Source organism: Rhinatrema bivittatum, chromosome 4 (assembly GCF_901001135.1).
Source record: "Rhinatrema bivittatum chromosome 4, aRhiBiv1.1, whole genome shotgun sequence".
Classification (NCBI taxonomy): domain Eukaryota; kingdom Metazoa; phylum Chordata; class Amphibia; order Gymnophiona; family Rhinatrematidae; genus Rhinatrema; species Rhinatrema bivittatum.
In genome coordinates this window covers 224,982,270-225,007,679 of record NC_042618.1, presented here as the reverse complement: position 1 = coordinate 225,007,679, position 25,410 = coordinate 224,982,270, and the positions used below count along the sequence as shown (strand labels likewise).

At 43.4% G+C, this 25,410-nt stretch overlaps 1 protein-coding gene across 1 annotated transcript in view; it reads left to right on the top strand.

Annotated features, from left to right (window-relative positions):
* KIAA1549 (KIAA1549 ortholog) overlaps positions 1-25,410 on the top strand; it is a 185,278-nt gene that overhangs the window by 63,460 nt on the left and 96,408 nt on the right. The window contains exons 8-11 of the mRNA XM_029599771.1: positions 2,573-2,750; positions 4,171-4,349; positions 18,699-18,901; positions 23,010-23,143. Coding sequence (XP_029455631.1) covers positions 2,573-2,750; positions 4,171-4,349; positions 18,699-18,901; positions 23,010-23,143 — 694 coding nt within the window. The remainder of the gene's footprint in view (positions 1-2,572; positions 2,751-4,170; positions 4,350-18,698; positions 18,902-23,009; positions 23,144-25,410) is intronic.

The window sequence follows — 25,410 nt, the reverse complement described above, 5'->3', positions numbered from 1 at the left end:
CCTTATTCAGTGCGCTATTACCCCTTACTGAATAAGGGGTAAAGGTAGCGCGTCGAAAACGCGCGTCCAACCCCCCCCGAAACTAATAGCGCCCGCAACGTGCAAATGCATGTTGATGGCCCTATTAGTTATTCCCGCATGATACAGAAAGTAAAATGTGCAGCCAAGCCGCACATTTTACTTTCAGAAATTAGCGCCTACCCAAAGGTAGACGTTAATTTCTCTCGGCACCTGGAAAGTGTACATAAAAGCAGTTTTTACTGCTTTTCTGTACACCCTCCGACTTAATATCATGGCGATATTAAGTCGGAGGTCCCAAAAGTTAAAAATAATTAAAAAAAAAAAAAATTTAAAATCAGCCTGCGGCTCGCGGGTTGAAAATCGGACACTCAATTTTGCCGGTGTCCGATTTCCGAACCCGTGGCTGTCAGCGGGTTTGAGAACCAACGCCGGCAAAATTGAGCGTTGGCTGTCAAACCCCCTGGCAGCCGCCGCTGCTGTCCAAAAAGAGGCGCTAGGGACGCGCTAGTGTCCCTAGCGCCTCTTTTTACTGCAGGCCCTAATTTGAATAATTTTATTTACTGAATCGCACGCTCGCCCGCTCTCCCCGCGATTTTTACTGTATCGGCCTGTTACAGAGTGAGCAATTTTTTCATAAAGCCTTTTACTTGTTTAAACAGCCATTTATATAGGTAAATGGCTTTTTAATATTGCCCATCTAATACATATCCCCCCATAATGCATTGCTTTTTCTTTTATTTTTAATGCAACCAAATTTGTCTGTGTTTTGGGACTGCATGTGTAGACCTGGGTGGCTGAAAAATTCACGTAAACTCATTCAACCAAGATCAACATGCATAGTTCCTGACTAAGCTTTTGAAAATTTACTCTGATATTTAATGAGCCCTGCAGTATGTAATCAAGTGGCTGACATACAGCATGCTGAGTTCAGTTTGACAATGCGAGGTGAATATATAATAAATAAATAGATTTAGTCAGATAAAGACCCACCCAGTCTACCCAGTTAATATACGGGTGAATTTGACCCCTGTGGATCCCACAGTAAGCAGCACATGAAGTGTCAACTCTGCAGCTCTTTGTTTCCCTCTGTTTTTCTTAATTTCCCTTTGTTCTCCTATATATTTATATGCTCTACATTTCAGCAGCTCTCTTCCATGTCTTACAGAAACTCCATAGATCCCGTCCAGTTTCCTGACGGTGTAATCTGATTTCAGGGTGAATGCCATTACAGCTGCACCCTTGGGATATTTGTTTGCCTATGCTGTAGTTCCTGTGCACTTGTCACATTTCACTCTGTTTAATTTTACTCTTGTCATTATTAAATTAACCCAGGGCGCCTAGCTGGAGAAGACCTTATAAGCATGCATCAGATTCATACGAATGCTGTGTATTAATTTATGGCGGAATAGAAAGTATGGCGTGTCGTGGTGGCTGAAGCCACTGTTCCTAGTCTTACCAGTCCATCTTTACTTATTTGGTCTCTTCTTCAACATGATTAGCTAAAGCCATTTTTTTGCTGTTGATGCTTCTTCTTCTCCTCCCCCCACACATCTGATGTTTTGAGGGGTTTGTCTTCTGAAAAGAGCTATGCTCACTGGGTACACACTTTAAAATGATCCTTTTTCCTTTGCAGTAAGGTTGATAATGAAGGTCAAACCTGCTAACGTCTGTGCATACCCCAGCAATTTTTTTAATTCCCCTTTTGTGTTCTTTCCTCCACTGTTTTGGTTTTTTTTTTTGGTTTGTTTTTTTTTTACAAAAGTATGTTCTTTGTGGGATGGCTATGGCCTCTGCCACTGTAAGCATAACACAAGATTTGCACTTGTATTCTCTATTGGGTTTATTTAATTAGTGTTCTGGGGTTCCCCTTTCTGTGGTTGTTTCCTCAAGTTAGTATAATAACCCTTAGTAGTCATGACACTGCCTACCAAATGAAACGTGTAACGATCACGGGATTACCGGCCTGCAGAGGTTGCTGTGGTCAGCGGCTCTGGCTAACAGCTCCGAGATGGCTGGGCTAGATGGGGAGGCAAGATAAAATGGGGCAAAATCCTGTCGCATTGCGGGTGTAGTCCAGCGCAGGCTTGGGTTCCATTTGAACTGGAGGATCCTTCAATATCTTGGTCCCCATCAAAAAAAAAAAAAAATAGTAAAGACTTCGTATTGTCATGTCAGCTGTATCGTTTGAACTTAGGATGCGTTTTTTTTTTTTTTACAGTTGTGTAAAATTAAAGGAGATTAATATTCTGTACTACTGTTTAAAAGCAAAAAAAAAAAAAAAGAAAATTGAAAAAATAATATTGAGGGAATAAAGTTGGAAACCAGCCCCCCCATCCATCAGATATTTTATCTTTTTGTAGTTTACCCAGTCAGTGATATAAAATTAGTGTCATGGATACTGTCTCTCTTGAGCACTATTTTAATTTCTATCTCTGCCCCCCCTCCGCATGCCTGTATAGATAGGGCCCAGTGTAATTGCACAGTCCTGAGCGTTCTTGTGTCCTGCATACTGGTCCATCTGAAATCTGTAAATACGCTGCTACTGTTTCAGGTAGTGAACATTTCGCGAATTGATGGCTCCGATGACCCTGTGGAGTTGATATATTTCATAGAGGATCATTATGGGAAGCGGCTCGATGCTGTGAAGGCATCGGATCTAATCAACTTGGTTAACATCCAGAGAGCTGCCATCATTCTGGGATATCATGTTCAAGGTGTCCTTGCACAACGTAAGTCCTCAGTCTGGGCTGGGAACAGGAGAAGAAGGGAACAGGATCAGTGGTGCTCTGTACAGTGAAATAGAGCGCCAGTCAGTAATAGCTTGTAACAAGGGCCTGCAGCCATAGATAAGCCGCACTATCATGAAACCTTTTTACAGCACTATGTTTGATTGCTATGTTGTTGCTGTCTAATGATGTGGACAGGAGTTTATTACCAATGCCCAATTCAAAAGTCGCTTATTACCATTATTCTTTTAGCATTTCATAGTTTCTTCAATTTTAGTGATTACTTTTCCCAGTTAAATTCTTATGATCAACAAATACATTCAACAATCCCCTAGACATGTGTAGTTGTATATAACATTTTTTTTTTTTTTTGCTAAGTTAACTTGGTGAATGAGATGCGCTCCATGATATTAACATAATTTAAATTTTCTATAGTGGTTTTCATCTAAACTGGATCACCCTCTAGCTGCAGGAGACCTGTGCAGTATTTTGTTTATTCAGTAGGGCACAAGTTATTTTATCGTGCACACAGCATACAATAAAACCGGCAACACGTTTATCCCATATACACAGTAAATGGATACTGTTTAGAAGTGCATTGCAATACAGCCATGGACATGTATTGCTGAAGAAAATTTTCATGTGATACACCGCAGTAGTTAACACATTGGGTTAGATTTTAAAAGAAGCGTGCGCGGCCTACATGTGCGCGAGCTACCCAGTGCACGCACATGTACGCCCGATTTTATAACATGTGTGCGCAGGCGCGTGCTTGTTATAAAATCCGGGGTCGGTGCATGCAAGGGGGTTCACCTTGCGCGTGCCGAGCCCGCTCCAAGCTTGCTGCCTTCCCCTGTTCCCTTCCAGGCCGCTCTGAAATCGGAGTGGCCTCAGAGAGAACTTCCCTACCCCCACCCCACCTTCCCTTCCCTTCCCCTACCTCCCCTGCCCTTTCCCCCTTACCTTTGATGACTTATTTTTTTTACTTCAAAACTTACTTCAGCCAGCCAACTGCCGGCATGTGATCTCTGACACAACGTCCCGGGGCTTTATGCGCATCGCCGGGCCTTTTTAAAATAGGTCCGACATGCGTAAATCCATCAGATTTACGCGTGTAACCTTTTGAAAATCCGGCCCATTATGTCTGTGTCCAATTTAGAGGATAGCTTCTTAAAAAAACTGGGACATAATGGGTTAACTATGTCTGTCTCAGTGCTTAGGGAAATGTCCTACATCCCTACTATAGGAAAGAGCAAAGGAGAAAAATGCAGGAAACTCTGCAGGCTAACTTGCTGGGGAAGAAAAAGTAGAAAAAAAAGGGGAGTTAAGTCCTTGGGCTAGTAGAAAATGAAATAAAGAAAAATATTTATAATAAATAACACTGATTATTAATTCAGTTCTCTCTTTACTCAAAATCTTGCAGCTGTAGACAAAGCAAAAGAATCATCCAAGGAAACCCAGAATCTGTGGATTATCGTTGGTGTTGTAGTGCCAGTGGTGGTTGTAACGTTGATCATTATAATCCTCTACTGGAAGCTTTGTAGGACAGACAAGTTGGAGTTCCAGCCAGACACCATGAGCAATATACAGCAGAGACAGAAGGTAAGAGGCAGAAACTGCCAGGGTTGACATACAAAAAAGAGAGAGAGAGAGATGCTTCTTCTGTCTCTCTGCCTCTGGTGCAAGTTGAACCAAATGCATTTGACTTTATCTGTCTTTCCTGCTCAACAAATTAAATACATTTATTAAACTTTTTCTAATGTATATTTTAGAATGAAAAGAAAAGGTAAGAGGAAGGAAATATCACGAGTAGTAAATGAATGAAACAAATTGCAAGTGAAGAGACATCATACACAGAATCTTACATTTTATCTGTTTTGCTATTTTTCTCTATGCTGGCTCTGAACCATCTAGTCCATAGTCCACTGTCCTGTACTGCAGTTATTAGTCTGTCATCTTTTTAGGTTTGTTCACCCCTCCTTAGCCAATTTTGTGTCAGATTTGAGCCACATGTGTTTTCCAGTGTATTTGCGCTTTTCCCAATTGTTTTTCCTTGTTTGCTGGTCTGATTCTTCATAGGCACAAAATGTGCTGCTTTGTTTTTTTTTTTTTTGCTGATAGGTGTTCTAGATATGCTAAACTCAGATATGGTACACCCTTCTTTACAACCAACTGCTTCACTTCAGGTTCCATAGTGCCACAATATTCAGCTATTTTCCCCTTCCTGTGATTTGTCAGGAATATTTAGAACAAGTATGAAAATTGTCTTCCTTGTCAGAGAGGACCATAACTTCTCCTAGGCCACTAACTTCGCCCTCCAGGTCAAGTTTGGTTACACCATGCGAACACCCACTGAGTCAGAGAAAATGACTAATAACAGAGTCATGAAAAAAGTCAGCATTTCTTTATAGACTATGGAATTGTTTTCTGAGGGAGCTGTGCCATGTCTGCTGAGTGCAGGTGTTTGAGTAATATTTTCTCTGCCTGATAAAAGAATCAAACCATTAAGTATGTGATGATATAATCAACTCACAGAAAATGATTGCCAGGAAAGAAATGGCTCTGTGCTAGGGGGAAATGAGACAGCAACAACTACATGAAAACCATAACACCCAGTAAGGTGCCCCCGATGTTCATAGTTCATTCTTAGTATTTATTTTTATTTATTTAATATCTTTTATATACCGACGAACGTTGGGAACATCTCATCGGTTTACAGAGAACAGAACTTAGCAACAGGCTTTACATTTGTCACATGATTATAATAGGAATAGTAAAAATAACAATAATAACAAAAACAATAACATACGAGTAATATGGAAGTTATACAAGTAATAATTAACTAAGTGGGGTACATGATAGTGGTTAGTCAGAAGAGGGGCAGGGAGATTCTGCTAGATATGATTGATATCAACATTTGTAGGAGGTATAAATTTGTATATACAATGGTTGTCGAGGAATATATACACGTTTGTGAGTAGAAATGTTCTTATTTACAGTAAGCTGTCTTGAAAAAATTTGCTTTCCGGGAAGCATAGTAGAAAGCTAATTGTTAGGCAAGGTGGAAAGGGGTGGTTAGGGGGTGGGAAGGAAAAAGGGTGGGGGGGGGGAGATGGGAGGAGGGAGGTTAGGAGTTAGGGAGGGGGGGGGGCTAGTGAATGTGTGAATGTTAGGTGTATGAGTGTCTAAAGAACCAAGTCTTCAGGTTTTGCCTGAATATTTTTGGGCAGGTTTCTTGGCGGAGGGAAGTGGGTAGTTTATTCCAAATTATCGGTCCTGCTAGGGAGAGGGCTCTTTCGTTAGTGGTGCGGAGTTTAGTAAGCTTAGGTGAGGGGGTGTGTAGTGTGGCTAGATATTGTTTTCTGGTGGGTCTACTACTGTTGTGAAAGGAGAAGTGTTCTTTGAACCAGTGCATGTTGTTGTTATGAAGGGATTTGTGTATTAGGGTGAGGGCTTTGAAGGTAATTCTAGATGCGACGGGTAACCAATGTAGATGTTTGAGTACAGGGGTTATGTGATCATATTTGTGAGTGTTGGTGAAAATCCTGGCAGCTGCATTTTGGAGTAGTTGTAAAGGTTGGATGGTGTTTTTAGGCAAACCTAGTAGCAAGGAGTTGCAGTAATCTATTTTCAATATATGAGGGCTTGTAATATGGTGCGGAAGTCGCTGAGATGTAAGAGAGGTTTGAGTCTTTTTAGGGTGTGCAGTTTGTAGAAGCAGTCTTTAAGGGTGTTATTAATGAATTTCTTGTAGTTAAGATGACAGTCAATGAGTACGCCGAGGCTTCGTACATGGGTGGGGAAGGTGTGGTCAGTGGCAGGGCCATTGTTGTGTGTTTGTGTGGGGGTCATAAGGAGGGTGGGGGATATGTTGGGGGGTGATATTAGGATAAGTTCTGTTTTAGTAGTGTTGAGGGCGAGAAAGTTGTTAGATAAGAGGCTGCTAATATCAGAGAGGGCGGATTTCCAGGTTTCTATGGCTTTGTGTATTGAGTCTTTAATCGGAATAAGTATCTGCACGTCATCGGCATATATGAAGTGCGGAAGGTCAAGTTTAGCAAGGAGATGGCAGAGGGGGAGGAGATATATATTGAAAAGTGTGGACGATAGCGATGAACCTTGAGGTACTCCTTGAGAGAGGTTGTGGGGCTTGGAGGTGGAGTTTCCCATTTGTATGCTAAATTGTCTTTCAGCTAGATATGAGTGGAACCATTGTAGAGCCAGGCCTGAGATGCCAATGCTGCTGAGACGTTCTAATAGGATTTGATGCTTTATGGTGTCAAATGCAGCGGATATGTCTAGGAGAATGAGTATGTGTGAATGACCTTTGTCAAGACCTTTCAATATTTGGTCGGAGAGTGAAATGAGTAAGGTCTCTGTGCTATGATGTTTGCGAAAGCCAAACTGTGAGGGGGCGAGAATATTGTTTTCATCCAAGTAGTCTGATAGCTGTTTGTTTATGGCTTTCTCAAGAACTTTTGTGATAAGTGGGAGGTTGGAAATAGGACGGAAATTGGTGAGATCAGAGGGGTCAAGGGATGGCTTCTTCAGTATAGGTTTCACAATAGCATGCTTGAGGTTTTTAGGGATACTGCCAAGTTCAATAGACTTGTTTATAATGTTTGAGATAGGTTTGGCGATGATGCCGGGGATGGTGAGGAGGTGTTTTGTGGGAATGGTATCTGTAGGGTGTGTAGAGGGTCTGATTTTTTTAAGGATAGATTCTATTTCTAGGGATGAGGTGGTGTCAAATGATGAAAGATTAGTATTAGATTGGTGTTGTGTAGTATCTATGGATGTTTGCTTGGGGGGAAGCGTGACATGATATTGCTGATTTTATTGTGGAAGAATAGGGCTAGTTCTTCACATTTTGTCTGGTTGTCTATGTCTGGTATGGATGGAGTGCAAGGTTTAGTTAAATTGTTTACTAGTTGGAATAGGGCTCTAGGATTGAATTGCAGGTGGTGTATGCGCTGTGAGTGGAAGTCTCTTTTGGTTTTGTCGATGTTAATTCGGTAGGAGTGCATGTAGGATTTAAATTTATTTAGTTGGGTGGCGGTAGGGTCTTTGAGCCACGCTCTTTCGAGCTTTTTTAAATTGGATTTCATGCTTTTTAGTTCTGGTGTATACCAGGGTTGTTTGTGTTTTTGAGACATGTCAATTGTGTGTTCTTGTATGGGGCAGATCTTGTTGGCAATCGTGTTGGTGATATGGTTCCAGGATGTGAGAGCAGTATCGACGTCTGTCAAATCAAGTGAGTTGATATCAGTGGACATGGCTGATATTAATTCTTCTTGTTTACAGTTACGTCTGAACTGTATGACTTTTTTACCTTGAGTGGGCTGTGCGTTATCTTACATAAATCAAAAATACAAACCACTGTTTAGACCACAGCAAAATATTAAATACTTTTGAAATAAAAAAAAAAAGTAAAAGAAAATGTTAAAATAAATAAAATGAACATGTTCTCCAGCCAGATCTATGTGTGTAATATGTGTACTAGGTCTGCTAATCAACTGCATCTCTCCTCTCATGGGAGATTACTTATCCCGATGTGTGCATATAGTGAGAAGGGAGCTCTGTGTGTGGTATATCATATCTAGATTGCCTGTTAGTTCAAGGACAATGTACACTATAGATTGTCCTTCCGTCTTCCTGAGAGAAACAGCTTGGTAATTTTGCTCTGTGACTGTGATAAATCACAATGCGGATCACAGGCTTGAGCTAGATTTTATAAACCTGAGTGACAAGGGAGAAAACAAGGGAAACACATTTTCTCTTCCCTTACAGTTCCCGTCACATCCCCCCCCCCCCCCCCCGCCCCATGTTCTTGTTTTTATTCTCCCAGTCCCCAAGTCCCACTCAGTATTGCCTGAAGTGCGAGTTGGACAGATTTTAAAGAATAGTTGAAAATGCTATTTTGGAAAACAGATCACACAAAATATAAAAATATTTATCAATGTTTCTGTTCCTTTGGTTTGTGGATTTGAACTGGATAGTCAAATATATTCTTAATTCCTTACCGCTCCTCCATAGTAAATAACAATCACTATCTCTGTCCCCATGGATTACAAGATGGTATGCAAGTGAGTGGATCGGCTAAGCCATAATTCTGTCTGACGTTTTTACAGGCTCCCTGTTCATAGACTAACTGCCAGAAATAAGATATTGTAGGAGAGCTCAGAATGATCCCTTTGTATCCCCAGCAATGCAGTCTGGCAGTCTTCTTTCAAAACATTCAGTCTGAATGTGCGCACAGCCTGATAAGAATAATTGGAACCTATTTAAACATTTAAATTGGTTGGAACCCAACCTTCCAAATGAAGTAGCTGAGAAGAGAGAGGTTTTGTTTTTTTTAATGGTAATTTTATAATGGCCCACACGTAGAAAATCCACGCGGACTTACATGTGTTGGGAGCAGGTGTAAATGTGCTTGCTTACATTTAAACGCTTACTTTTGAAAACTGAAAGTATGTGCATAAATGGTTTCTCACAGGACAAGCAGGATGGTAGTCCTCACATATGGGTGACATCATCAGGATGGAGACCAATCACGAAAAACTTCTGTCAAAGTTTCCAGAACTTTGACTGTCCCTTACTGGGCATGCCCAGCATGGCACTAACCCTGCAGCCAGCAGGGGTCCCCCTTCAGTCTTCTTTTTTCCGTGCAGCAGTAGCCTTGCGGTAAAGGAGCTCTGAAGAGATTCCTGACAGGAATTTTCCTCACGGAATTATTAAAAGTTAATTTGCCCCACAAATTTCAGACCGCGGTACTCCGGTAAGTTTTTACCCGTTTTCCATCGATTACCGTCGAGTTTGGCCCTTGCGGCCTACTGGCCATCGACCATACCGCGGCTCAATTTTTTCCATGGCCACGGCGTCGGGGTTCCGTCAGTGCCCGGACTGTACCCGCACCATGTCTATCACAGACCCCCATAAAGTCTGTGTAATGTGTCTAGGACGCAAGCATGATGTCTTGACCTGCACCAAATGTGCCCTAATGACACCAAAGGGGTTGCAAGGCCAGAATGGAGAAGATGGAACGCCTCTTCCGTGCTCAAACCCCGACTCCGTCCATTGCATCGATGTCGTCAGAGCTGGCTCAGTCAACTTCGCACCGCATCGACCACCAGCCAGTGACCGCCCAGCATTGACGACTTCTCGGCCATCGATACCCTCTACTCCCTCTCAGGATCGAGGGGATCCCAGGGACAAACATCGCCATCGACACCGTAAGTCTCAGACCATCTAGGGAGCGAAATCATCGACCTCGCCATCGTCTGAGCCGCTGTCGAAGAAACCCGTCCAGAAAACGCACCGACCGTTTCTGCGACCAGGTCACCGAGGCAACCCTCACCCGACAGGGGATCGGGAGCCGCGACTCCGCCTTAACGGTGGTCCCTCCGGCTATGCCTCTGCCTCCCTCTTCTGTTCCGGAGCCGGGGCTGCTTGCTCCAGGTCTCCGAGAAGAACTGGACCGGATGGTTCAGGAGGCCATCGACAAGGTGATGCAACGACTTCAGGTGCCTCCAGCACCGACAACGCTTGCGGAACCGATCATCGACCCGATTCTTGCAGCACTGGCACCGCTGCTCTCTAGGATGGAAGTGCTTATGGCCGCTTTTCCACCGATGGATCCCGGGTCTCCGATGGCTCCGGTGCCCTCCCCACTTAGGGTGTAATCGGGAGGAGAAACACTGTTCCACATCCCTCCATCGGGAGTTCTGCCTCAGCCATCGATGCCGATATGTCCCTCGCCTACATTGGCTGATGGTACAGGATCATCTTTAAAATTTCCATGATGGTCCACAAATGATTAAAGTTGGATTTACTTCCCTAGCCAAACGCCCTACTGAGAATCTATAACCCCACACGGTCACTTCGATCGTCTCACAGAGTACTCTTGAACTGTCCAACAGTAAGACAGACATGCCTGGTTGAAACCAGGCAATAGTGATCATAATATGATCAAATTTGAATTAATGACTGGAAGGGGGATAGTAAGCAAATCCACGGCTCTCGTGCTAAACTTTCAAAAGGGAAACTTTGAGAAAATGCGAAAAATAGAAAAAAAATGAAAGGAGCAGCTACAAAGGTAAAAAGTGTGCAAGAGGCGTGGTCATTGTTAAAAAAATACCATCCTAGAAGCACAGTCCAGATGTATTCCACACATTAAGAAAGGTGGAAAGAAGGCAAAACGATTACCGGCATGGTTAAAAGGGGAGGTGAAAGAAGCTATTTTAGCCAAAAGATTTTCATTCAAAAATTGGAAGAAGGATCCAACAGAAGAAAATAGGATAATGCATAAGTGTTGGCAAGTTAAATGTAAGACATTGATAAGACAGGCTAAGAATTTGAAAAGAAGTTGGCTGTAGAGCAAAATCTCACAGTAAAACCTTTTAAAAATATATCCAAAGCAGAAAGCCTGTGAGGGAGTCAGTTGGACTGTTAGATGATCGAGGGGTTAAAGGGGCACTTAGAGAAGATAAGACCATTGGGGAAAGATTAAATGATTTCTTTGCTTCAGTGTTTCCTGAAGAGGATGTTGGGGAGGTACCCGTACCGGAGAAGGTTTTCATGGATAATGATTCAGATGGACTGAACCAAATCACGGTGAACCTAGAAGATGTGGTAGGCCTGATTGATAAACTGAAGAATAGTAAATCACCTGGACCAGATGGTATATACCCCAGGGTTCTGAAGGAACTCAAAAATGAAATTTCAGATCAATTAGTAAAAATTTGTAACCTATCATTAAAATCATCCATTGTACCTCAAGACTGGAGGGTAGCTAATGTAACCCCAATATTTAAAAAGGGCTCCAGGGGCGATCCGGGAAACTACAGACCAGTTAGCCTTACTTCAGTCCCAGGAAAAATAGTGGAATGTGTTCTAAATATCAAAATCACAGAACATATAGAAAGACATGGTTTAATGGAACAAAGTCAGCATGGCTTTACCCAAGGCATCTTGCCTCACAAATCTGCTTCACTTTTTTGAAGGAGTTAATAAAACATGTGGATAAAGATGAACCGGTAGATGTAGTGTATTTTGATTTTTAGAAGGCATTTGACAAAGTTCCTCATGGGAGGCTTCTAGGAAAAGTAAAAGGTCATGGGATAGGTGGCGATGTCCTTTCGTGGATTACAAACTGGCTAAAAGACAGGAAACAGAGTAAGATTAAATGGACAATTTTCTCAGTGGAAGGGAATGGGCAGTGGAGTGCCTCAGGGATCTGTATTGAAACCCTTACTTTTCAATATATTTATAAATGATCTGGAAAGAAATACGAGTGAGGTAATCAAATTTGCAGAAGATACAAAATTGTTCAGAGTAGTTAAAACACAAGCAGATTGTGATAAATTGCAGGAAGACCTTGTGAGACTGGAAAATTGGGCATCAAAATGGCAGATGAAATTTAATGTGGATAAGTGCAAGGTGATGCATATAGGGAAAAATAACCCATGCTATAGTTACATAATGTTAGGTTCCATGTTAGGAGCTAGCACCCAAGAAAGAGATCTAGGCGTCATAGTGGATAACACATTGAAATAGTCGGTTCAGTGTGCTGCGGCAGTCAAAAAAGCAAACAAAATGTTGGGAATTATTAGAAAGGGAATGGTGAATTAAATGGAAAATGTCATAATGCCTCTGTATCCGCACCTTGAATACTATGTACAATTCTGGTTGCCGCGTCTAAAAAAAAATAAATATATATATATAGTTGAGATGGAGAAGGTACAGGGACGACCAAAATGATAAAGGGAATGGAACAGCTCCCCAATGAGGAAAGACTAAAGAGGTTTAGGACTTTTCAGCTTGGAGAAGAGACGGATGAGGGAGGATATGATAGAGGTGTTTAAAATCATGAGAGGTCTAGAACGGGTAGATGTGAATCGGTTATTTACTCTTTCGGATAATAGAAAGACTAGGGGGCACTCCATGAAGTTAGCGTGTGGCACATTTAAAACTAATCGGAGAAAGTTCTTTTTCACTCAACGCACAATTAAACTCTGGAATTTGTTGCCAGAGGATGTGGTTATTGCTGTTCGTGTAGCTGTGTTTAAAAAAGGATTGGATAAGTTCTTGGAGGAGAAGTCCATTACCTGCTATTAATAAAGTTGACTTAGAAAATAGCCACTGCTATTACTGGCGACAGTAGCATGGGATAGACTTAGTTTTTGGGTTGGATTGGCCACTGTTGGATGATGGGCTTGATGGACCCTTGGTCTGACCCAGTATGGCATGTTCTTATGCTTTCTCGGCAGCTCCTAACATCTGGAAGTCCCTTCCAGGGGTGTTGCGTTTGACAGAAGATTCAAAAGCTTTCAAAGCAATGCTAAAACTCATTTAAGCAAGCTTATGATTAAACTTTCACAGAGATTTTTTTCCCTGCTCTTTTATTTGAAGATGATGATTTGTATTGTGTGGTCTTGTTTGTTTTGAATTGTGTATATAAATTTTAAATCACTTAGGCATCTGTAAGTGATTAACAAATAAATAAAATAAATGTTTATGAGGGCATTGCATTGATTCTTAAAAACTAGTATAGCATTGTTTAACTCTATGCAGCCATAAATCACTACCAAAATGAAAGTTATGGCCATTATAAATATTTCTGTACTGTGGCAAACACACATTGTTCTGTTTGAATGGAGGAAACGTGCAGCACTAGTGCCTAGCTTTGTTCTTTGGAACAGAGTCCATTCGCATGAGGATAATAATAAAGCAATGCTCCCTCTATCACTGAAGAGACAACACTGCAAATAGAGAGAGCTTTGCCTTCTCCGTGAGTGTTTCCATTCCAGTGTTTCAGTCCCTTTCTGCTGGATCAAGCGAGGTTGCAGAAGCATCATGCTACAGATTTTCAGCATGGCTAGGAGAAAAAAAAAAGACTTTCATACATTTCAAACATCAAAAACTACATTTTAGCATTGTGAACATTCCTGTGAGGTCCATGTTGAGTAAGCCAGGGAGCAGGAAAGCCACCTCGGTAAGTTTGCCCAGATATTTAGCAGAACACACCTGGGTAAATAACCTACTAAAGTTACCCACATAACTTTAGGACAGTGCTTTCTTCGACTACACTTACATAACTAGATTTATCTGGCTGGCGCTGAATAGTGGTGGATAAATTCTAGGAATGCCCTGCCCCCCTCCCCCCACCCTGCTTTTTTATCCAGTTAAAATTTAGCCAGGTAAGTTATTACCTGGCTAAAATTAATCTGCTCGACTGGCTGGACAATTTAAAGCTTGGGGTTTGTCCTGGCACCCCAAAAAGTTGCCCGAACAAACTCTTTGAATATCGACCTCATTATTTTTACCCATCTGTTTTAGCATTGAACATTTAGAGCTAACAAACACTTTCCTAGCTCATAGTAACATACCAAGACCAAAATGGCCCATTGCAGTTGACATTCATCCTCTCTTGGTTGATATGCATATAAAATTCCCAAATGCAACCCAATGCCACGCCTTCCTCCTTGGCTTTTCCACCTGTTCCCTCAATCCTCCTCTTGTATCTGCCCAAGTGTGGCCAAACTCCGTCGCAGGGTTGACCGCCCTGTGCTTTCTTGGAGCTCTGACACAATCTGCTATTGTGGGTTGTAAGACTACTTCATGAAGGTTACCCCTATGTTTTCTTGGAGCCCTGAATCAGTTGTACTGCTGCAGCTTAGGGTTGTAACTGCCACTCTATGCATCATCATTCTTTTCGTACCCAGTTCTTTTAGTGATATCGCAATCCATTGTTTGCTAGAATATGCATCTATACCATCTTAGGAGTAAAGTACTATACAGATAAGTATTAAGTAAATGTCAGCTATGCCTACTGATAGAGGCCTAGAGGTAGATATTAGGTGTGTAAGACAGACAGCATGCTTGTTTCTTTCACAACATAAGTCTTTTTAAACATTTTTGCATCTGGACACTAAAGCAGAATCTGCAGTTAGGATTACTCATTTTTGAAAATTCAGATTTCAAACCTCATAAGCTGAAATCCCAAATAGAGTGGTAGGGAAGGAGCTAGATTTTGAATGTTGTCTATAATAAAATTAGTATGCAGGATGGCCATGTGTGGTTCAAGTGTCGTTCCTTAGTAGGGTTATTATTCTGTGTACTGTTATATAGGGACATTAGCATATCAGCAAGTTCCTTAGCTGTCTTGCTGGACAGACTCTCAGACTGAGGGCAGAATTCCTTCACTAATAGTTTATTAAGTATAACAGTATCTGTAGCAATTTTAGTATTACTAATGTTCTCCTTGGCAGTTATACACTGCAGGTTATTTGAGTGGATCTAGATCTAGGCATCTATTTTGGTTTCTAATCCTGAGAAATCCTCATAAAGTGGCTAAGGTCTTGAGAAGGTTGCAGAGATTACACAGTCCCATTAGAGTTTGTCATCGAGTCAACAACATAGCATCATTGTTGTATGATATGTAATGTACTGTAACCCTTTCCAGGAGATATTTGGTTATTTTCCCATCTAGTCTAGTAATTTAACATTCTCCTAGGACAAGCAGGATGGTAGTCCTCACATGTGGATGACATCATCCAATGGATCCTGGCATGGAAAACTTTTGTCAAAGTTTCTAGAAGTTTTGACCAGCACACTGAGCATGCCCATCATGCCACTATCCGCGCATCCACGCGAGGTCCCCCTTCAGTTTCTGCCTTTCCGTGGTGCAGTTGCCTCACGGTTCGTGGAGCTCCATTCTTTTCTGTGTTTCATTGAAAAGTTTGTCTTTTCCCATCTCCATCATCGGGTCCCCCTTCATGATCGGTGCCTCCTCAGCGTGGTGGTAGGTTAAAATTGTCATTTTTTCACTTCTTTGTGGTTGAATCCCCACATCTCCCCTATTGGTGACAACCGGCCATTGACCACATGCTGGGTAATTTTTATGGTGTCCGGTTTTCGTCTGTGCCCCCAGTGCCTGCGGACCATATCTATCACAGATCCACATGAGGTTTGTATCCTCTGCCTAGGGGCCTCGCACGATGTCCGGGGATGTCGCCTGTGTGATCAGATTACTCCCAAAGGCCATCGTGCACATCTTGATAAGATGGAGAAACTTTTCGGTTCATCCAAGTCCGCTCCATCCACACCCATGTCAGAGTCATCGACACCGAGAGAACGTGGGGAGCTCCTTGACATGCTCCCTCGCACTACTCCTCTCTCCACTTCTTTGAAGGTATGCAGGGATGGTGACTGATCTTCCATGATCTCATCGATGTCCCGAATTTTGGGATCTTCCGCCTCCTTGGCACCAGGGAAAGACCGGGCTGAGCACCGTGGGAGATCCCGCAAGCATTGACGCTGGTCACCGTTGGTGCATGGCTCCGGTTCTGGTGCGTTACCAGCAGCTGCCGTACCGCCACCGAAGCGACCCCAGCCATCAGAGTCCCCATCCTCCGATGTCCCCGGGAGTCCCATGCATTACCCACCGATATCGGTGTTGGGCACCGTGCCACCTCGGAGACCTGAAGAAGAGCCAGTGACGCCTCGTCCCCCTCCCTCAATCCTAGCCTTACTGGACTTTCAGGAGGAGCTGGACTGCGGTGCTCAGAGCTCTCCAAAGCATCAAGCCGCCTGTGCCACTGACCCCCATACCAGTGCCTGAGCCTCCGCCACCTATCCTAGCACCCCTGCTTGAGTGTCTGGACATCTTTAGGTGCCCTACTGACACAACCGCTGCCCGAGGGGCCTTTGATCCCCCAGCGACCACCGATGCCCCCCACCGGAGCGATCCCAATCCTTGGGTCCTCCGAGGAGGAAGAAGCGACGGTGCTGCGTTCCCGAGGCCTCGGTTCCCCGAGCCATTACCGGGTCCTTCAGGTCCTTCAGGCCTCCCGCGGTCCCCATTCCCCTCGATGCCAGGGGAACCGTCGATTCCCGTGGTGCCCTCGAGGCCCTGAAGCCATCAGAGCCCGGGGCAGATAATCCACCATAGGCTTCTCCCGTGTCACGCTAACCCTAGTGAGGAGGAAGGGCCTTACGACCCATGGGGGGATGATTCTACAGAGTCTTCCACAGACTACTTGGAGACCCCCTCTCAGAACCTTCCCTGCCTGAGGAAAGGTAACTGTCTCCCCCTCGAAGATCTGTCCTTCGCAGGGTTTGTCAGGGCCATGGCCAAGGCTATACGCTTCCAGCTGCTCATGGAAGAGGATGCGTGACACAAGATGCTGGAAATACTCCAGTTTGTCGACGCTCCTAAGGAGATCGTGGTGGTTACCATCCATGACATCTTCAAGGACCTCCTCCTTTGGATGTGGGAGCACCCAATATTTCTCTCCCCCGTCAATAGGAAGGTGGATGCCTCCTATTTGGTGCGACAAGCCATGGGGTCTGAGAAGCAGCACCTCCCCCACCAATCGGTGGTTGTAGAGCCCATCCTCAAAAAAGCCAGGTGCTCCCATACTCATACCTCTGCCGCTCCAGGGCAAGAGCATAGGGAGCTCGATGCCTTCGGCATCAGAGTCTTCTAGGGCACCGTGCTTATTGCCTGAATTGGTTGCTTCTACCGTGCTTATTGCCTGAATTGGTTGCTCCTACCATGTGACAGGGGCCGACCAATGGCACCGGTAGCCTCTGTGACATAGTAAGGGCAAAGGCTATCAGCGCCATTTTGAATACTGGCAGCCGAAGGCCCGAGTGCAGGAGATCGCTCCCGGACCCCTGCTGGACCACCAGGGACTTTTGGCAAGTTTTGGGGGGTCAGGAGGGTGGGGGGTTGTAGTTAATTAAATTTAAAGCGTTGGGATGGGGAATGGGGACAAAAAAATGATTTTATGCCCTCCCCTTATTTGCACCATAAGACGCACAGATGCCCGGAAACAGAGCTGGTTTAGTACACCTTTTTTTTTTTTTTTTAAATTTTCCTGCTCTGAATCGTAGATGCATCTTATTGTCAGGTGCGTCTTATGGAGCGAAAAATACGGTAGATCGCACAGCCAGTCACAGGCCGTCCACTCAGCTCTTTGTATCCTTCGATACCAATTGGCTGGGAGTGGCGGTGGATAAACAGACTTTATCCAACTGGTTGGCGGATTGCATCCCCTTGTGCTATGCGCAAGCAGGCCTTCTGCTGGCCGGTAGAGTTAAAGCTCACTCCGTGCGGGCCATGGCGACGTCGGTGGCTCATCTGTGGGCAGTCCCCATCGTTGAAATTTGCTGGGCCGCAACATATAGTTCTCTTCACACATTTGTGGCTCACTACTGCTTGGACAAGGATGGGTGTCAGGACAGTGCCTTTGTTCAATCCATCCTGCGCAATATATTCCAGACCAGAACCCAGCTCTTCTGACCTAGTACCCATGGTGAGAGCCAGACAGTTCCCTGCCGACCAACAGCACCGCAGTTGTTGTTGTGCCCGTTGGCACCTTGTTCAGTAACTGTTAGTCTCACCTGTTAACAGGGACAGCCTGGAGCTTTGTACTCACCCACATGTGAAGGTGTACCATGCTGCTTGTTCTAGGAGAAAGCACAGTTGCTTACCTGTAACAGGTGTTCTCCTAGGATAGCAGGATGTTAGTTCTCAGGAATCCCACTCGCCTCCCCTTGGAGTTGGGTTCTCCTTCCAGTTTGTTGTTTTATTTTCTCGCTCTTATGTTTTTTCTATGTTACGAGACTGAAGGAGAGCCTCGCGTGGATAGTGGCATGCTGGGAATGCTCAGTGTGCTGGTCAAAGCTTCTAGAAACTTTGCCAAAAGATTTCCGCGCAAGGCTCCATCAGATGATGTCACCTATATGTGAGGTCTAACATCCTGCTGTCCTAGGAGGACATCTGTTACAGGTAAGCAACTGCACTATCACCTAGGAAGTGAGGATACCGAATTAACTTTACTTGTGAGCTGTGCTGATTTCAAACATCTTTACTTTTTTCTTTAACCATTCTGACACAAAATTAGTAATGTGTGCAAAATGTTTTTCAATATTTTTATGTTATAGCTGCAAGCCCCAAGCGTGAAAGGTTTTGATTTTGCTAAGCAGCACCTGGGCCAGCATAACAAAGATGACATCATCATCATTCAGGATCCAGCCCCTTTGCCGGGGCCCGTGAAGGATGCCATCCCTTCTGAAAACGGAGACATCCCAACTCCGAAATCCAAGGTATCCTCCAAACCTCCGAAGGCCCTGCGGCACCGTGGAAGGTAAGCTCTGGGCTGCAGGACAGTAGCACTGGACAGAATGCTTATATCCGAGAGTCACATCTGCAGTGCCATCGAGAGGTGCAGAGTAGGCATTCAGTCAAAAATAGTTGATTTTGGGGGGGGTTCCCCCCTTTTTTTTTTTTTGAGGGTTTAAGATTGTAGTCAGATGAGCTGAAATACTACTGAGAGGACAATTTTTGTTAGCATGCAAGGACTGCTGAAAGCCTTATTTTGAGTTTTCTTCATCTTCTTTGCTGCAACCAGAGCCTGTACCACAGGAGGAGAGAAGCGGCGTCATGGCAGCAGATTTGAATTTAGGTATAGTCAGCAGGAGCAATGCTCCAGTGCCTATGAGAATTTGGCACCGGAGGCACTTGCCTGCTTTGCTTATTCCTAAATCTGAGCTGGGTTTTACCTATGGAGATGGCTTTCATTTTTGCCCTCAGAGAGTCATTTTGAACGGGACTTCTGCAGGTAGAAATGAACTTTTACAAAGTTTACCCAGCCAGTATGCAGATAAACTTACAGGTGTATGTCAATTTCAAGCACAAAGTTTAACCGGACTGAGTGGAGGTGTTCCTAGGTGCGAGATTGGGGAGGAGTTTGCATATATGGGCACTGGGCATACTTTTGCACTTTCAGTGCTTTTTAGGGAATTTTACATGCAAAATTCCTGGACACGGTTTAGCAGGTATAATTGTTTGCAGATGGTTTTGGTGGGCTAATTTTCAAAACCGGTGTAACTTAATATGTAAATTTGCTGTTTAAATTATGTTGGCTGGTTCCCTGCACAGCTCTGAGGAAAGCCCATATTTTAAATAATAGTCTCTTCCATTAAGCAGGCTACAGGCAATCGCCTAGGGAACAGCAGTTTTAGGATTGGCTTCAGGGGCTTTGCTGTGCATGAGAACATAGGGCTTTGCCCGATGACTCTATTGCCCAGTAGCCCAAATCTCAAACAGCAGAGAACAACTCTCTGCCTCTGGCTGTAGGCCCTCCCCTTTCATGCAGCATGCAGGGAACAGGTGAGCCTCCCCTTCTGTTGCTCTCTCTCCCTCTCTTCCTATCGTACAGGAAACAGGATAGGAGGGGGTGAGTCTAGAGGGGACAAGACTTCAGTTTTTGTTTGCATGTTTCTGTTTATAATTTATGGTCTCTTATTGAGTATTCGGTGAAGGTTTTTTTTCTATTTTGTTCTTACAATAAACTTGAATGTTCTTTTTGGCAATGTGTAGTTTCTGTGTCCTCCAGTTTGTTTTCCCAATAGGAGGTTATTGCTAATAATTAGATTTTTAGCCTGCCTTTTCAAAGAATGCTGAAGGTGGCTTAGAATTCAGCTGCAATGGGTCCCTGCCCCAAAGAGCTTACAATCTAAGCACATACCTGAGACAGTGGAATATAAAGCAACTTGCTCCAGATCACAAGAAGTGTCAGTGGATGGAAGTGGTGTCCTTAGTTCTCAGCCCATTAGACTAACCACTAGGTCATTTCTTTTTCCTGCTGGGAAGATGTCTATCCCATATTAGCAACAGTAGCATAGGTTCTACTTAGTGTTTGGGTACTTGCCAGGTTCTTATGGCCTGGATTGGCCACTGTTGGAAACAGGATGCTGGGCTTGATGAACCCTTGGTCTGACCCAGTATGGCAATTTCTTATGTTCTTATGATAGGACTTGATGCAATATTTTCATAGGTAGGGTGGTGATGGAATTCTGGGAGTTGGTGCTGTTATGGTATGCCAGGTTTGCTTTGTAGTTTGTGACTTTCTTTTTTGCAAGGTTTTGTGGATGGTAATGCAAGGAGTGTGTTTCACTGTTACTGAGGTGACAAATGAATTTGAAAATATTTAATATGGTGAGTAGTAAGGGGAAACGTCCTAGTTCAGTGTATCCAGCCAGACCAGCCAATCATTTCAGAGACCAGCTTCAGCCAATGCAGTATGGCAGAGGCACATTTATTCTCCGGCTGCCTGCCTGCAGCCTCCTCCTCCCAAGATGGTGCAGAATCACAGTTGATAATGTAAACAAATGACTTGATATAGGAGAACGACTGCCATCCTTTGGCTTCCTCCTTCAAAGGGTGGCAGCCTAGTGATAAATCTGTCTCCGAGTATGAATTCATTTTAATTTATAAATTTTTGCAGCCTACCCCAAAGAGCACAGCTGACACCTTGATCAGACACTGTTAGGTGATTTTTGAAACATTTAGATTGAGGACAACTTTCAAACTATTCACAATCATGTAAAGTCTGTATAGACGTTACGCCAGTTTTCAAATAATGCCCAGTCTGCAGGTAAAAGTATGTGATTAGTGAGGCATGTTAGGATAGGCAGTTTTCAAAGACCTTATTTTCACTGTTTTTATCTGAGAAATACCTTTGAAAATTGCCCTCATTATGTATGTGTATGCAAAACAGAGTTTAATATTTTAAAAAATATGGGGGCCATTTTAAAAATTATACATTTTGATGTAAAGTCATGGGTACTTTTAATCCACAGGCTTTGCACTAGTTCTTAAATGGAACATACGAGCTACTTTCTCAATGGACTGTACGTAATTGTCTGTGCTTTTCGGAGGTAATTTCAAAGCTCGATGGGAGGGTGTTCAGTGCATAAAATTATATATACTTGTCAATAGCATGTATGAGCATATATCCTATTTTATAAACCTCAAGGGTATGCATGTACTTGCAGTGTCGTGCGTAAATGTTAACAGGTGGGAATAGGACAATTTAGGTGCATTGTGGGACAAGTTCGGAAGCACACATACAAGTTGCTGTTTTGTAAGAGAGAGATATGCGCATACATTCTCAAACTTCTGAACACTTTTAACACTTGTTAATTGATTCCTGCAATTGAATTTGCACTTCTTGTTTTTCTCTAGTTTTTGGGTGGGAGTTCTGGGTGAACTGGTGGGGTTCAGGGTGGAGAGGGTCTGAGTGAACTGGTGGGGTATTGGCAAACTGGTGTTTCCAAGTATATGTGCAAGTAAGTATTTTCAGAAGCGGAGTATGTGCATACTTTATGAACTACCTGCCTCTGTGTTTAATTTTGGGTTATTGCGCATGCAATGTTACAGTTATTCATGATAAAAGGTGTGTGTCATTTTGTAACATGGGTATAGAAAATATTTCTGTTCCTGCATTACAAATATACGCATGTACTGAAACATATGCGCATATTTTGGGGGCAGAAATATGCGGTATATTATTAACTTTGCGGTTCCTGCCAGACAGTTTATAAAATGCTAGCATAAATCTCTATGGACCTACTTATGCATGCAAATGATGGACCATGGACAGTTTTGAAAGTTGAGCTCCCTGGGTGGGTAATTAAAAAAAAAAAAAAAAAAAAGCTTTTTTACCTGGATAAATCAGAATTTACCTGAATCAGTAGCTTTTGAAAATTATCCTTCCTATATCCAGTTATGAGTTTTTACAGGATTGTTCTGGGAGAGGGGTGGTGGTGATTGAGTCATTATGATTGCTGAGTTTAATTATGAAAATCTCGGGGGGGGGGAGGGGGGAGGAGGAGGAAGTGAGGGGGATGATCTAGGGGTTGCAAGTGATTGGGAGGGGACACAAGGCTGAAGGTTTGCCTGAATGTAATCTGCTTTGAAGTGGATAAAAGGCAGAATCTAAATCTAAATAAGGGATGCCTAATAACCTTGCCCTGGCCAATAATGATTGCATTCCTTGTAATTTTAAGGATAAAATGTGGAGAATTTCTCCCCCTGAACTTGTGCTGAGGTGATTCTTTGTGGCCCTTCCAAATGAAGACATTCATTGCAAGATCAGCACAGCCAGCCCACAAGTTTTATAAATGCTCTCAGTACCAAGATCGATGCCTGTTGAGGCAAGGGTACCGGGCAAAATGGCTGCCTGCTGGCCAAGAAATAGAAGCCCTGTTATCTTTTCTTAGCTGTAATTCTTTCCTCTTGTCATCTGAGGGGTACTCATTATATAGTTGTGTTTTTGCAACCATGAATGCAGATCCATGGCTCTTCCCTCTTACTCTGGAGCTGAATCTCATAGTGACCTCATTAACTGTTGTCAACACAATTGAATAATTTTAATTGAATTTAAAAGGTCTGCTCTTTCACCCCCCCAGCCGAAGCAAAGTGTCCCCTTCGGATGCAGACTCCACGGCAAGTGACCAGTCCAGCAGCAAGGAGTCGGCTGATGAGGGCGTGAGACCGGCGGCCCTAGCCAAGGAAGGCAAACCATGCAAGACGCTGAAGAACGGTGTGTGGCATTACTTTTGCTTTTTTAGACTGCTTCCAGCCATGTGCATCCATCCAGTTGAGATGCACAATAATTCCTGCAAATTTGCAGCCCTGCACTTGTCTTATCACTGTTCTGAATTGGCTGAAATGGAAGGAAATTGTTTATCGATAGCTATGTGTCTTCTGGATTTTGTCGATGTCCTCATGAGATCGCCATTAGCCGCTGCTTGGCTGGTATCACATAATTAGAGCTCTCAGTTTTATGGTATTTACTTTCTCACCTCTTGTTTCCCATTTCTATTTATTTATTTATTTATGTAGGCTAATGACTGAAAGTCTTTCATTTTCTTCTTTTTTTGGATCTTATATCCCAGAATCATTGTAAGCATTTTCTGAAAATGAAAAAATGAAAATGAAACATTATTATTATTTATTTTTTTTTTGCAGTTTTTTATTTTGTTTTTCACATCCTGCTACTACAAATTAACTCAGATCCTTTAACTCACTCTATAATGGATCCCAGCTCTAGCCATTTCTATCGCACCAGCACTGGGGCATGGTACATACTAAGCTTGTAACTGTCTAGGTAGGCTTCAAGTGTCTCTTCTGCTTCTATTCGCTCAAGAAATATACTCTCTCCTTGGGCTGTTCCTGTTAGTCTTATTCATCTACATTGAATATTTCCCTTTTTATATAAGAGAGAAATACAGAGGTAATTGAAAGTTCTGTCTAACCATAAAAATGGAAAGCTGGGAGCCCTGCTCAGGATAAACTAGCATGTCAACTGGCAAAAAGAATATAAATGCATTAAACTAGCAAGCTTCTAAAGTATCTAGTCATTATGAAATTCACAGTAAGGAACTTCCATGGCTGGGTTACTTTAGTTTATAGTAAACATGAATGCCATATCCGGTTGGAAGACCAGGGCTGGCATAGGTATGGGCTGTCTCTAAGCTACCATAAATCATTGAGGGTCTGCAGTAGTGGGACTCAACTGCAACATAATCTAATCCTGGACTTGTGATTGGACCTTAGGGATGTACAGAAGGAAAAAATTCTTTTCGCCGGGACCCAAATTCGTTGCATTAGTTTCATAGGGGAAAAAACCAATTCGTTGATTAGTTTTATTCGTTTTCCGTTTTCCCATTAAAGTCAATAGGGGAAGTATTTGCAACCTATTTTTGGCTGCAGAATTGGGGTTTTCTTATCAATTCTGATGAAACTTCTGGGGAACAATCATCAGAATGAGAAAAGAGCTCCAAGGTACTTAGACTGTGGCACCAAAGTGGCATGAATAGCCTAATGTACTGTAAAGGGGCAAAGGGGTACCAGGAGTGGCAAGAGTGCTTTAACAGAGGTGCAAAGCAACAGCGAGAGTGTCAACAACACACCACAGCTTCAAAAGAGAGCACTGATAACAGCTGCATGAACCCTCGAAGGCAGCATGACAGGCAAAGTGGCAAGACAAGTGGCATCAACATCCTACAGCACAATGAAGGGGGAACATAGCAAGCAAAAAGAGTGTCAGAAAAAACCACAAGGCACCGATAAAGGGACAAAGCAGCAGAAAGACTAGCACCAACACACTGAGGAATCATGATAGTGGCAAGAACACCACAAGGAGTAGAGTGAGTCGTCTGGTGTATGGCAGCAAGGCAGAGTGGCAGAAAGTTGATAGGGGCAAGACAGGCTGGCAGAGTGGAGGTAGTCTGGTCCCTGTGGTTTTGATAGGGGCAAGACAGACTGGCCCCGGAGAGAGTTCCCTTTCCTTTGCACAGGAAAGGGCTCCCTAGAATGGGTTCACCCCTAGAGTGGGGTGTTTCCATTGGCGACTAGTGAGCTCTCGCTGGTCTTTTAAAATCTGGTGGACGTAGCAGATATACAAATGAGAATTTTGAAGGCCGAGGCGGAGGAGGTTTCCATGTGAACAGCGGTTCAACATGGGTCAGCAGATGTTAAGAGAGAGGCTGGCTACACCCGGGGAGAGTTCCCTTTGCACAGAAAAGGGCTCCCTGAAATGGGTCGGCTCCTAGAGTGGAGCACGAGCCTTCACGCGTGGCGAGTCGACGTGGAGGAAGTTTCCATGTGAACAGCGGATTTGGTTCAACATGGGTCAATGGGTACTAAGGGGCTGGCTACACCTAGGGAAAGTTCCCTTTCCTTAGTGCAGGAAAGGGCTCCCTAGAATGGGTTGGCCCCTAGAGTGTGGTTGTTCTGTTGGCATCTAGTGAATACCCAGAAGCTATTAACTGTACTTATGCACTTCAGCTGATGACAATGGAACTT